The 15,486-nt window shown below is 41.5% G+C and overlaps 1 protein-coding gene across 1 annotated transcript; it reads left to right on the top strand.

The window, feature by feature from the left end:
- Positions 1–3,324: 3,324 nt before the first annotated feature.
- On the top strand, positions 3,325–7,442 carry LOC128688178 (cuticle protein AMP1A-like). Its single transcript, XM_053775888.2, has 3 exons — positions 3,325–3,425; positions 5,408–5,601; positions 7,069–7,442. The coding sequence occupies exons 1-3, from the start codon at positions 3,417–3,419 to the stop codon at positions 7,229–7,231; spliced, it is 366 nt and encodes a 121-aa protein (XP_053631863.1). The 5' UTR covers positions 3,325–3,416; the 3' UTR covers positions 7,232–7,442.
- The last annotated feature ends 8,044 nt before the right edge of the window (positions 7,443–15,486 follow it).

Raw genomic sequence — 15,486 nt, forward strand, 5'->3', positions numbered from 1 at the left:
CAGGCCTCCCGATGGATCAGGGTCTGATCAACTAGGCTGTTACTGCTGGCCGCACCCAGTCCAACGTACGAGCCACAGCCCGGCTGATTCGTCACTGACTTTAGGTATCTATCTAGCTCTTTCTTGAAGGCAGCCAGGGGTTTATTGGCAATTCCCCTAATGCTTGATGGGAGGCTGTTGAACAGTCTTGGGCCCCGGACACTTATGGTGTTTTCTCTTAGTGTACCAATGGCGCCCCTACTTTTAATTGGGGGCATTTTGCATCGCCTGCCCAGTCTTTTACTTTCGTAGGGAGTGATTTCTGTGTGCAGATTTGGGACCATTCCTTCCAGGATTTTCCAAGTGTAGATTATGATATATCTCTCCCTCCTACGTTCCAACGAGTACAAGTCAAGTGCTTCCAAGCGTTCCCAGTAGTTAAGGTGCTTGACAGAACTTATACGTGCAGTAAAGGATCTCTGTACACTCTCTAGATCTGCGATTTCACCTGCTTTGAATGGAGATGTTAATGTACAGCAGTATTACAGCCTAGAGAGAACAAGTGATTTGAAAAGGATCATCATGGGCTTGGCATCTCTCGTTTTGAAAGTTCTCATTATCCATCCTATCATTTTCTTTGCACGTGCGATCGTGGCACTGTTGTGATCCTTGAAAGTGAGATCCTCAGACATTACTACTCCCAGGTCCCTTACATTATTTTTCCGCTCTATTGTATGGCCGGAGTCAGTAGTATACTCTGTTCTAGTTATTATCTCCTCCAGTTTTCCATAACGGAGTAGTTGGAATTTGTCCTCATTGAACATCATATTGTTCACCGTTGCCCACTGGAAAACATCAAAAATTCATTGGCATTTTCTTGGCATCAGTTAGTTTCTCAGACAAACACTTCAGTAAGTACTATATATGTTAGTATATTATCAATATATTCTATACTAACGCGTAGAGGACCAGAAACTTTCTTTCGAACTGGCATTCATTATTGTGCCAATTTCAATTTATTCGTCCTATAACAAAAATTTTAATGAAAAGATATACAGGGTGTAAGACCTATATGGAAGACTATGCATTGTACGTCACACTCACAGAGACGTGTGCTGTCCACGGTTATTAAAACTGATCAGATTACTTCACCCAACAAGGAAGTGGCTATAAGTTAGCTGCCGTTATGCAAATTCTGAGTTGTCTAACATTTGTTAAGCAGAGACTCCTGAGTGGAATAAAGGCAATCTTGTCCAGTGATAGATTTTCATTTTTATTTACATATATATATATATTATATATATATATATATATATATATATATATATATATATATATATATATATATATATATATATATATATATTTACGCTGGAAGCTGAACACAAGTAAAATAAATTAGACACATGTGCAACTCTTGGGTATCTTTATTGAGGAAACGTTTCGCCACACAGTGACTTCATCAATCCATACAAAGAAGAATGGTGAAGAACAGGAGGAGAATGAGGTAATTAGTCCCTCAGCCTTGAGTCGATGTGGTCGGTCCATCAATCTTGAAAAGAATACAGCATATCTGTGGAGAAGCAGCTTATATACCGTAGGCAGGAGAGGTGCAGCAGTTGTAGGTGGTATTTCATTTGTCGACTGTGGAAGTAGGTCGTGCCCAAGGGTTAGGCGAGTGAAGAATTCCTTGTATTAAGATCCCAAGATGTTGCTGTGTCAGACAGGAATGTGGACTGATTACCTCATTCTCCTCCTGTTCTTCACCATTCTTCTTTGAATGGACTGATGAAGTCACTGATACACAAGTAAAATAACAAGTTTGCTTACGGCAGTTGGTCTAGTAACCATTTGCTGCAACTCAAGAAGTGCTAAACCCATGTGGGTCATTCAGCGCATGTAATGGATTAGGTTCGAGCCTTCCTCTGGCATATGCACAAGACTTTGCAGTCCAGGCCGTGTGTGAAAAGACGGTTTTAAAACGTTGCTGGGGAGGTTATCTAGAGTGGCAGCAGTACAGTTTGCTTGGGAATAGTCTGAATGATGGTTACACCTAACTTCTAACTAATTGACTCTAGAGGTTATGTGCCTGACACAGATGTAGGGGTTTAGTATGTAGCTGTCTCAGCTGCAGTGACCAGGTATGTACCTGACCTAGTTGTGGGAGATTAGTTATGTAACTGCCTCTGTCATGGAGGTAAATTATGTACCTGACCCAGATGTAGGAGATTAGTTACATAACTGCCTCTGGTAGGGGGACAAATTATGTACATGTCGCAGGAGTAGGGGAGCAGTTATGTACCTGTTGCACGTATGGGGAGCTGTATTTTACCTGGCGCATGTGTAAGGGCTCAGCTGTGTACCTGTCTCAGATGTGTGGACCAGTTAAGCACCTGTCACAGATGTGGGAACCATTTAAGGGATACCTGGCAACTACGTAAGATATAACTGGCTGGAGAAGATCCAAACACGCAGGAAAGAGTGCAGGTCTTGCCTCTAATGAGTGAAGAAATGAAGAAAAAACACAAATTCAAAGCAAGCTTTCCTTGTGTCAAAGCTTCTCTCTTTGTAGAGCTGTATCTACTCATTTATAAATAGACTCTGTCAAGCTCTACACAAGGCGAAGTGTCGTCAAAAAAAGTTGCTCTTCACTTGTCTTTTTCATTCCAGGTACCCAAAGAAGGCCCAGGTAATGGCGAAGTTTTCTTACACTTATTTCTATTTTTTCAAGATTAAAAACACAGGTGAGTTCAATTGAGGAATGCTATCCTGTCCTCTCCATACCCACCCAGGGTACGGAAGCTGAAGTATGAAGAAGACACAGGCACTGACGAAGGGATTCTTGCTTATATTCATCGTCCGAAGACTGGAAAGCACATATAAAAATACGTAACGTCAAGCCAACCTTTATTATTTTTTGTGGCGTTTTGCTTACATTTGATTTATCATTACTTATCTCTATACTTGCTTGTCGTCTTGTTGCCCCAGTCGACAGGGGTGAGCGCAGGTCAGCTCATCAGATGAATTCCTTACCGCCTTCACTAACTGCACCTGAGTTACTGACGAAGAGGTATTCGCTTATGTCTATTGTCTGGAGGGTTAGAAACGAAGGTGACCTAATCTGGCACCCACACCGCCGCCTTCATCTGCACCATCTGAGAGATATAAGCGTAGGTGAGGCAAGCTGGCGATAGATTGCGGCGACAGGACAACACTGGGCCTTCTGACGAAGGGGGAGGTGCTAAAGAACCTTGCATCACCTTCACCTTCACACAGATGACCTTCGAATCTCTAAGGGAAAGGGAAGGACGAGATTCAGGTCTGGGATGGAGAGAGGGAGGAAGGGTAGGTGGGAGGTCATATATGTGTGTGTATATATATCGCCTCTTTCCCTGCCTCCTGAGCAGCATCTTGTGCCAGTTCCTCACACCAGCAACATGAAGCTTGTGAGTATTTCATACCTTTACACAAGGATTCTCCGATACACGAACTCTGCCGACTTCCCGCAGATGCGGGAGGCCAAGAGATTCTTGAAGACTTGGTCACAAAAGCGTTCCAGTAACAGTTCACAAAAAAACAAAACAAAAAAAAAACACAATTTGGAGAGGAAATGCTAGACGACGCTTCGTATGTAGAGATCCATTATCAAATTACAAACTGATAATGATCCAGATAGGAAGAGCCGCCTACTTATGATTCAGTGAGGTCAGTCTTCTGAGGTTCGAGGAACAAAGGCGATGGTGACACGCTGATGGAATAAATTCTTTTTGACAATTCAATACACAATATTTATCGAGTGAATAGCTGTGTAAACAACATGTGAGTGATTGTGTAAACAGTGTGTGGATGACTGCGTAATAATAGGAGAATAACGCTAGTATATGTACCTCGTTATTTGAGGATAATTAAGACAATTCCATAAGCGAGCACAATATAAACTATCCTTGAAACAGCCTATTCTCACATCACGAAAAATTACAGGTCAGAGTTTAATATTTTGTGGTTTCAGCTAGAGATAGTGTACTACAACAATAGTGAAAAGATGACATATTTAAGAAAAAGCTTATACTGACATCACGTTCCGCTGTGTAGAAGTGTATGTACAAACCTCACTCAAGGAGAAGATCTTGGGGAGAGTATAACACCAGGCATATCTGAAGCGTACATCAACCAAATAACTGCTGCAGCATATGGGTGCCTAGCAAACCTCAGAACAGCATTCCGACATCTTAATAAGGAATCGTTCAGGACCCTGTACACCGTGTATGTTAGGCCCATATTGGAGTATGCGGCACCAGTTTGGAACCCACACCTAGCCAAGCACGTAAAGAAACTAGAGAAAGTGCAAAGGTTTGCAACAAGACTAATCCCAGAGCTAAGAGGTATGTCCTACGAGGAGAGGACATGAGAGATAGGGAGACATGATAACGACATAAAATACTGAGAGGAATTGACAAGGTGGACAGAGACAGAATGTTCCAGAGATGGGACACAGCAACAAGGAAGTTGAAGACTCAGATGAATTACACCGATTTTAGGAAGTAATTCTTCAGTCACAGAGTAGTCAGTAAGTGGAATAGTTTGGGAAGCGATGTAGTGGAGGCAGGATCCATACATAGCTTTAAGCAGGGGTATGATAAAGCTCATGGTTCAGGGAGAGTGACCTAGTAGCGGCCAGTGAAGAGGCGGGGCCAGGAGCTTGGACTCGACCCCTGCAACCTCAACTAGGTGAGTACACACACACACACACGCTATCCACACATCCTTACGTAAACCCGGAATCCTTCTTCTTCTTCTTCTTCTTCTTCTTCTTCTTCTTCTTCTTCTTCTTCTTCTTATTATTATTATTATTATTATTATTATTATTATTATTATTATTATTATTATTATTATTATTATTATTATTATTATTATTATTATTAATAATAGATTCAAGAAGAAACACTAAATCTTAGGGTCATACAGCGCCAAGGAAATGGGAGGCAATCAGGTTTGATCTAATGAAGAGGGTAACTTCAATTCCTTGAATCAAGAGCCCCTCACGAGCCCTTCACCATTCTTAGAAGGTTCACCAGCCAAGTCTCGTGGAGACAAGTTTTTTTTTTACTCAATTCTGGCTCCATAAGTTGCAATTTCTGCGTAAAATAAACTGAATCTTTCACATCAGCTGTTGTACCCTGTAATAACAATATATTAACAAAAACGTGCAGTAAACCTGTATGGAGTAGCTGTGCCTTTCAGAGGTCCAATATCAGGATTATGTTGCACACTAGAAGTCCATAGTACTGATTTCATTTCAGATAAGCTCCTATTTCGTTGTTCTCCTGCTGTTATTGCTGTTGTTACTGCTGCTGTTACTACTGCTATTACTGCTGCTGTTACTCTCGTATTGTTATTGCTGCTTCTGTTACTACTGCTGTATCTGCAGGTGATCTTCGCCTGTCTGGTCGTCGTGGTCGCCGCCGCCCCTCAGGACAAGATCGTCGAGATCATCAGCGACCAGCGAAGTGACTCCGGTGACGGCAACTTCAACTACGCCTTCGAGGCTGATAACGGCATCAGCGTGTCGGCCTCGGGCACCCCAGGTGCTGCGGGCCAGGTCAACATGGAGGGTGTCTTCAGGTAGGGACATGAAGAGGTCAGGTCAACATGGAGGGTGTCTTCAGGTAGGAACATGGAGATTTCAGGTCAACATGGAGGGAGACAGATCATCACACAGAGGACAAAAGTCAGCATCAAGCGTTTGCTCAGAGAAGGAAATGGAGGGATCAGGTCAGCATGGACTGATCAGGTCAACATGGAGCAGTGAAGTAAGTTAAGAGGACTAGCAGCAGGTGGAATTCACAGCAAACGTAATAATTTCACGTCAATAATTAGTTCACCGAACCGATAATTAAAGCACTATAACTTTTCGTAAAACTTTAGATTACAGTGATAACGCACGAGGCAAATTTTCTCACAAATCCTGTAACGCATCCTGTCCTACAAATCGAATGGGCATTCTCGCTCCCATTGCAGAGTGAGAAATACCTCAGTGTATTCTTCCAGGTGTCCACTGATATATTCCTCACACTTCCTCTCAGTGGCTACCGGGAGGGGTACTCTGAGGTATTCCTGGCACCACTTCGATAATTCCTGCATGATGCAGGCAGAAATGTTAGGTTAAATAACCTAAAGTTATCTGGCAATAAAAAAAATATAATATCAAAGCGTGGCTTATGTCTGGTAGTATTTAATATATTGTAGTCTGGAGGGAAACGGACACGAATGCATACACTGAGGACACCTTTATTGAAAGCGTTTCGGTACTGGGACATTGTATTTCAAGTGACCAAGGTTCCAGTACCGAACCATTTTCAGTAAAGGTATACCAAGTATATACATTCGTGTTAATTTTCTTCTAGTTGTCTGCCTCTTTAGGTATCCCTAAGTAAGCTTGGTTACTGAAGGTTTAAAAAGACACAGGAGCAAATGCTGGGATATACTAGACAACGTTTCGATCCTGGGACCTTGATCACTTCTAACATGGTAGAAGTGATCAAGGTCCCAGGAGCGAAATGTTCTCTATTAAATATGTCCTAGTGTTTGTTTAGACCGCTTGCCGTTATCAATTACCAGGATTCATATCATGCTTGCTTAAGTTAGTACATGGTCTGTGCTCTACGTTTTCTGACGCTAGGTAAGTAAGTATTAAGGTACAGGTACACTTAATACAATTATCATACATAGTTACACTCGTAAATTACCTACGATAACTCGGAAAAGTTAAAGCGACTTATTTCCATTGGAGTCCTTCTAGGTATTATTTTTCTTGTCAATAAAAACGGAAATTTCATGTACTCGCCACACAACCAGTTGGCAGGAAATCCAGGAATAGATAAAAGAAGAAAAAAAAATATCCTCTGAAATCTCGTACAGTAATAAATATTATTACGTGAGGTGATGATCTCGTGAGGGTTATCCGGTGCTGCGAATCTTGGAGACTCACTGCTCGTTCCGCCTCTCGGAAGGACTCCATAATCAGATTATTCTTCCCTCCTCACACTGTACCTCAATATGCACTCTTCAGTAAAGTCTCTGTGCCTTCAGGTTTCCCCTTGACGACGGCACCATCGCTGAGGTCCGGTATATCGCTGATGAGAACGGCTTCCAGCCCCAGTCCGACCTCATCCCCAAGGATCACCCACTCCCCGCTCACGCCCTCCAGCAGATCCGCTTCGCTGAAGAGCAGCGCGCTAAGGGAGTCGAGTAAGGCTGACAGCGGTGGTGGTGTTCGGTTGGTCAGCATACATGACACTGCTTCCTGACAGGGTAGGGGGGTCTCTGTCGGGTGATGACTCGAAGAGTAGTTATTCTTCAGGTTCTCCGGCTGGAAGACCTTCCTGTTCGACATGTAAATAACAGACCGGCTATTTCACGTGTAACTCAGTTATCCTTGCTTTAATAAATTACTGCATCTATTAGCGTGTACTGAATTCTTTATGCTATTAACCTTCAATAAGGTACATGTTAACCATATTGGGATGAGGACAGGTAGACACTGTCTACCTGTCCTCAGCCTCTGCGCCTATATATACTGTCTTATTAACTTCTATATGTTAGAAGTGATCAAGGTCTCAGGACCGAAACGTTTTCTAATAAATTTAGTCACGGTGTTTGTACATATGTCTTTGTAAACAAACGTGTCGGTAACTATTATTACCAAGGTTAATACCACATGTTAACCTCGCATGAAGTACATGTTAACCTCCCATGAAGTACATGTTAACCTCCCATGAAGAACATGTTAACCTCCCATGAAGTACATGTTAACCTCCCATGAAGTACATGTTAACCTCCCATGAAGTACATGTTAACCTCCCATGAAGTACATGTTAACCTCCCATGAAGTACATGTTAACCTCCCATGAAGTACATGTTAACCTCCCATGAAGTACATATTAGCCCCCCATGAAATGCACGTTAACAATGTTAACTAACAACGTCTGTAAGAAAAACAGCAATAACCTGGATTTTGTAAACAACACCAGCAGTGTTACAGCCTAGTTGATCAGATCCTGATCCACAGGGAGGCCTGGTCAAGCACTGGGCCGCGGGGGCGTTGACCCCCAGCAACACCCTCCACGTAGACTCATTTTTTCTTCTCGTGAACTTACAGTAAAGAATTTTCTCAGCTGACTCGACTAATGTCAAAATCTCTATAACTACGAAAAAATTATTTTGACCTGAAGGTACACTGGTCGTCACTTTCTGGCGCACAGCGAACATATATCTTGTCAGTGTATGGCGCTGTGGAGAGCTTCTACGCTAAGTAGATGAATGGTTCAGAGAACCGACATGTTGATAAATTAGACACATGTGCAACTCTTGGGTATCTTTATTGAGGAAACGTTTCGCCACACAGTGGCTTCATCAGTCCATACGTAGGAGAAACTTGAAGTTTCAAGTTGAACTTACGTATGGACTGATGAAGCCACTGTGTGGCGAAACGTTTCCTCAATAAAGATGCCTAAGAGTTGCACATGTGTCCAGCTTCTACGCTAAGTAGGTTTTCCAGCTATGTTTGTGTATCCCGACGCCATCTGTTGAGTGACTTTAGCGTGACGTATGCTAACATAAAGAACAGTGATTTAGATCTTAATACTCCCTGGCTGAGTATGGATGAACTACCAAACGACCTTGACGCTGGTGAAGGGCTCTTGATTCAAGGAACTGTAGCTACCCTTCTTTCGCTCAGATCTGATGACCTTCCATTCCCTAGGCGTATTATGAACCATGCGGATTTATCTCTTCCAAATGCGTATAATAATAATAATAATAATAATAATAATAATAATAATAATAATAATAATAACAATAATAATAATAATAATAATAATAATAATAATAATAATAATAATAATAATGATAAGAAGAAGAAGAAGAAGAAGAAGAAGAAGAAGAAGAAGAAGAAAAGGAAGAAGGAGAAGAAGAGGAGGAAGAGGAAGAAGATACTTCCAGGCTTTACTACCTAAACACTCACTTCATCATTGTTTATTTGTTTTGTTTTTTACCATCTCCTATCTCTCCTACAAATTATCTTTCAAGTATGTACAACCAGGTAGTTTGTCAGTCTCGCCCTCAACAGACTGAGGATCGAGCCTCCACGCTCCCTCACACTCACACTCCGTTGTAACTCTTCGCATATTTATTATTAAATCAATTTCTTCTCTACTGCCTCACGGGAAGAAGGTTGACAATTATATATGTTGTTCTTAAGAAGAGAAAACTACTCCTGACGCTGGTCTTGGTAAATGATGTCCAGGTCAGTTGGGTTTTTGGTCATCTCACCGAGACCTTCCGCCGGCTAACCTGTCATTCATGTGAAAAAAAAGATTTATGGGCAGATTTCAAATTCATCTCAAGAGAGTCCTAAAATGATCAAGCAGTCACAATAAGATTTTTGTTTTACATAGTTTTACTAGTCAAAAAAGTCCAATCAGACGAAGTCTGTGACGCAGTGTCTCTTATCCACTTGTCTTCAGTGATGCTTCGTGTCATCCCAAGAGGATGCTGCGGTCAGGTGGACTTTTCGCTCAGAAAAACCAAATGTTTGGAGTCTCATCACCACCTAATTGTTTACATAAGTTTAAACTGGTAATGGTCACCAGATTTATATTGATGACTCTTCTGGGATTATTCCCATTCCTAAGCTTAGTAACTGGGATGACAGGCTGGCTGACAGGCTGGCTGACAGGCTGACAGGCTGAGGAACCCTTGAAATATTTTTTGTCTCATGGAACTCCTACATAAAAATTATAGTATATGATTATTAATATATTTCTCTTCTATAAACTGAAAATTCATAAGGAAAATATAATATATTTTTTCTGATAACTGTTTTAAGTAAAACAAATAACTTAGGTTTTTCTCAAGTTTATTGACAATAAAAAAAAACTGAAATCAAACTGTTTATTCAAGAGACCTCATATGAGGTTTTCATTCACAGAAAAAAAATAGGCCTGACAGATTGGCCTGAAAGGAACGGTTTACAGATAGACTCGAAAGATAGATGGGTCTGAAATATAGGGATGAGAGCCGCTGAAAGCGCCAATCACGAAGTGAGCACGTCAGTAGACTTGAAGCTGCAAAGCTTCGCAAATAAGGGTGACGACATAAATAGGGAAAGAATACAGAAACATGGTGTAAATAATGAGTGTACATAAGCAGAAAATGAGAGAGAGAGAGAGAGAGAGAGAGAGAGAGAGAGAGAGAGAGAGAGAGAGAGAGAGAGAGAGAGAGAGAGAGAGAGAGAGAGAGAGAGAGAGAGAGAGAGTGGGAACCACAGAGGTCTTCTTGACGAGTAAAACCCGTAGACTTATTCCGCCTCTGGTGCTGTTAGGGGAGACTTAACAATATATTACCTACGTTTTCTTCCAGGAAACTGATCATTCCGGTGAAGTTCTCGAGAAAGAAATGCAGTCCTTGGGATATTGATATTTTTTTTAATCAATTTCCTTGAAAAATATTGAGGGAAATAAATCACACATTTTTTTTAGCTACAAATATAAGGTAAAGCTATAAAATATATATATTTAGTAGTCATAAAATATACATTTTTTTGTAATGTTTCAATAACGAAAATTTTGAGGTTGAGAAGTTGATATTTTCAAACATACGTACACGTAGTTCAGAGCCTGAAACAAGCACACACACACACACACACACACACACACACACACACACATATACACATGTTAACAGTGTAATACTTGTGTAGTATTATATACATTGATAGTAGATTATGGTCATGTTCCCTGTCAAACCTCGCTGCATCCTGCACATGCACCGATAGGGATCTTCCACACTTCTTGACAGACCTAGAGACTGGCGGACGTGGTCAGGCTGGGTTCCCCAGGTAATATCAATAATAACGCCTCCTTATAACAGTCTACACTATTTTCTTCGCTACTAACTCCCTTCCAAGAACTCCCACGACACACACACACACACACACACACACACACAATCACACACACACACACACACACACACACACACACAATCACACACACACACACACACACACACACACACACACACACACACACACACACACACACACACTTTTTCAGTCACAGAGTTCTCAGGCAGTGGAATAGTCTGGGAAGTGATGTAGTGGAGGCAGGATCCATACATAGCTTTAGGCAGGGGTATGATAAAGCTCATGGAGCGGGAAGAGTGACCGAGTAGCGGCCAGTGAAGAGGCAGGGCCAGGAGCTGCGACTCGACCCCTGCAACCACAACTAGGTGAGTACACTCACACAAACACACACACACACACACACATATTACTCGTCCCAAGAGAAGCAGTGTTTTCAGACACTTTCAAGAATGTGGTCTCTGGATCATTGTGTCCTGAAACTCGTTTTCTTCCTATTCTCTGAGTCATCTTCCAGACCACTGCGTCATCCTCGAGGCCACTGCGTCATCTTCCAGTCCACTGGTTCATCTTCAAGGCTATTGTATCATCTTCCAGACTATTGCGTCGTCCTCTAGAGTTCTGTTATCTTCCAGGTTACTGTGTCATCTTCCAGGTCACTGTGTCATTTTCCAGGTCACTGTGTTATCTTCCAGGTCACTGTGTCATCTTTCAGGTCACTGTGTCATCTTTCTGATCGCTGTGAGTCCTTTTCCAGGTTTGGGAATAAAGAAACACACACACACACACACACACACACACACACACACACACACACACACACACACACACACACACACACACACACACACACACAAAACGTGAAAAAAAATAAATGAATCACCAGTGACTTAACACAACATTACGGACCATTTGGGGTCTTTTTTGGAAAGAGCGACCACGAAATAAAGGCACATGCTTTGACCTTTAAGGTCAGAAGGCTTCCTCCAAGGTGACCTGTGACACCGCCTCTTGGTTCAGCCCTGACCTGGTGAGATTACTTGAAGATGCCCTCCTCCCCTTCTTCTTCTTCTTCCCTATTTCCTTCACCTTTTCGTCGTTTTCCTTCTTCTCCTCCTCTTTTTCCTCCTCCTCCTCCTCCCGGCTGAGGTCAAGAGCATCGATGCTCTCACTGACTCCACCTTGATGTGTGAAATTGATCAAGTGTCCAGTGAACGTTACGGTGTTCCAGGATTATTGAGTAATATAAACTACACATGTATGACTTATATTTCTATGTATCTATGTATGTACGTAGGTATGTACATAAGTAGATACTGTGTCTTCTGCATATAAGGCGCATGATAATGTAAGACAATATAAGACGATGTTTGCAAACACTTGTTACGTAACGTTAGTAAACAGATGCTAAAGCGAAACTCAAAGCCTACCCTTGACCCTGACCTTGAGCATATAAGACGCATATAAGTGCGTTTTATATGCCGGAAAATATGGTTTGTATGCACATAAGTAGGACTGTATTAATGTATTTATATTTGTATTTACATGCTTATATACGTATGTATTTATATATGTATAGTATGTATTTATGTATGTGTATAGTATGCATATATATTGTTTATACACAGAATTATATATATATATATATATATATATATATATATATAAAAATAGTTTATATATATATATATATCTCAATATATATATTATATATATATATATATATGTATATATATATAATATATATATATATATATATATATATATATATATATATATATATATATATATATATATATATATATATATATATATATATGTATGTAATCACCTATATTTGAAAAACGAGTTTCATCTCCTGGGCCCTGCATCTCAAGTTGCAGGTTCTGTCTATCGAGTCCCTCCTCTTAACTAACAAATTCCATCTACTGGGCCCATCCTCTCAGCAGCCAAACTCCATCTATGATTCTATTGAATCCCGCCTCTTGACGAACAACGACGTGAAGAACAAAATAACTACCCCGGGTGGAGCATTTCACAACTAGCTCACAATACCCTGGCTGGAACAATTCACAACTACCCTACAATACCCTGGCTGGAACAATTCACAACTAGCCCACAATACCCTGGCTGGAACAATTCATAACTGCACGCGAAGACTGGACGAGGTTTTAGTTAGCCCTGGATCAGACAATGACTAAAGAGAGAACCTTCCCTTGATGGAATTGATAATATTTATATTTAGTCAGTCGCTCCTACGTCGCCACCTAGTGAGGACGGATGGAAAAGAGAAAAAAAAGGGGGTGATTGGGCAGTTGGTCACGTGCAGTCTGATACTCGGAAGTATAGAAAGGTATTTAAAATGGTAATTCTCTCAACCCATATTCTGGAGAAGAAAGCATAGCCGGAGAGAGTGAGTGGTGGGGAGAGAGCCTTTAGCTACATTATTCTACTCTCAAGAAGGAGAGGCTTTTTTTTTTCAGAGGTGAACCTTGATATAAACCCTGAGGACTTCTCCTGTGTACTCTTCCCATGTCTTCTCCTCCTCTTGTTCCGCCAGTTCCTCGCCTTCCTTGTTTACTTGTTTCTTCTCGCCCTCCTGGTTTTTCCCACTGTTCCTACTGTGTTGTGTACCTTCCCGTCTTTTCCATTCTCGCCTTTTTATCCTCCCATTCTTCCTCATACTCCTTATTCTATACCGCCTTCTTTTAATCCATCCTCTATTCCTCCCCCCCCCACCTCCTCTTCCTATTTCATCCAACTGTCTACCTTTAGAAGGTTGCTAGAATTTATTTTCTTTCTTTTTTTCCTCCAAATATTTGGGCTGTGTACGTCCTAATTTGTCACTGTATTGAAGAAACTAGAATATTAATCTCCATGTGATGACTTGTGAATGCCTCTTCTGAATGGCTTCAAATCTTCATTGCTATCATTTAAGGCATTAGCGACTTGTACCTCACTCTACACTGTTCATTTCGCGTGCATGGGGCTGGGCTTATGAAACACAGGGATATCTTTCCTCGGATCGTTCTGTAACCGAAATACTTCTGCTCACATTTTCTCTGATTTTCCTTGATGTTTTTTCATTGGTTTTGCTGTGTTTTTTTCCCACCTGTGTGTTTCCTCTCCTCTGTGTCGGTGTGTTATCTTCCCACTGCTGCACTGCAGTCTTAAGACATGACTTGAAGTGAATCTGGGAGGGAAGGAGATGATGCGATGGAAGGGGGTAATGAAAGGGAAGAGAATGAGAAAGATACGAAGGTGAGAAGAGACAGCAGGAATGGGCTATACTAGAGGGTCGGGATGGGACAGAGAGAGAGAGAGAGAGAGAGAGAGAGAGAGAGAGAGAGAGAGAGAGAGAGAGAGAGAGAGAGAGAGAGAGAGAGGCATGCACTGAATTATAGAAGAGAAGCTGCGTATGAAGGATAGAGGATTGGATCCAGAATAGGTAGGAGGTGGATTGACAAGGGTGGAAAAGGGGACTAGGGAAAAGAGAGAGAGAGAAGGGAGGAGGAAGGAGATGAGAAGGGGGGAAGGAGAACAAGTAGGTAAGAGTGAGTATAAGGAGGTAGGGGAAATTGAGAGTCGTAAGAAACAAGATTTCAGAGTGTAAACACGTGTAGAAGAGCCTCTACACCTGTCATTTGTGTGTGTGTCTCTCTCCCTCTGTTTCTCTCTCTCTCTGTTTCTCTCTCCCTCTCTCTCTCTTTTTTTTTTTTTTTTTTTCTTTTTTACACAGGGTTTGACAAGGTTAAGGATCCCTAGCTTTATTGACAAGCTATTTACAGGTTAAGGATTCCTAACTTTATTGACAAGCTAAGAGCTGTTACCTACATCAGCTCATTTGAAAGCATTTTTATTGTTATGAGACATACAAGTAGGGAACGGGATGAAGTTGGAGCCATCTGTGGGCCAGCATTTTCATTTGATCAACTGACTTTATCTCGTTGACATCATTATGCTGTACGAATGTGTTTCATACTCTCTCTCTCTCTCTCTCTCTCTCTCTCTCTCTCTCTCTCTCTCTCTCTCTCTCTCTCTCTCTCTCTCTCTCTCTCTCTCTCTCTATCTATCTATCTATCTATCTATCTATCTTCCTTTCTCTTTTCACCACTGAAATATCCCATAAAGTCCTCAACTCTGACCTATAAACCATTGCATATGACACCAAAATACAGCCTTGTAACACTTAAAGCTTCACCAGCTTCACATATTCGTCATCTCCCGAAAATCCCTCCGTCCTGCAACGAGCACAAGTCCAGTTTCGCAAGTAATACACTTCGTTGATTTCTGCGCTAACTGAACCTCAACAAAAACGTAATATATTTTTTTCCACGATAGGTGTGTGTGTGTGTGTGTGTGTGTGTGTGTGCTTGACTAGGTGTGGATTCCAAACTGGTGCTGCATACTCCAGTATGGGCCTGACGTAAATGGTATACAGTGTCTTGAACGACTCCTTATTGAGGTATCGGAACGCTATCCGTAGGTTTGCCAGGCGCCCGTATGCTGCAGCAGTTATCTGATTTATGTGCGCCTCAGGAGATATGCTCGGTGTTATACTCACCCCCAGATCTTTTTCCTTGAGT

The sequence above is a fragment of the Cherax quadricarinatus genome, chromosome 19 (genome assembly GCF_038502225.1).
Source record: "Cherax quadricarinatus isolate ZL_2023a chromosome 19, ASM3850222v1, whole genome shotgun sequence".
Classification (NCBI taxonomy): domain Eukaryota; kingdom Metazoa; phylum Arthropoda; class Malacostraca; order Decapoda; family Parastacidae; genus Cherax; species Cherax quadricarinatus.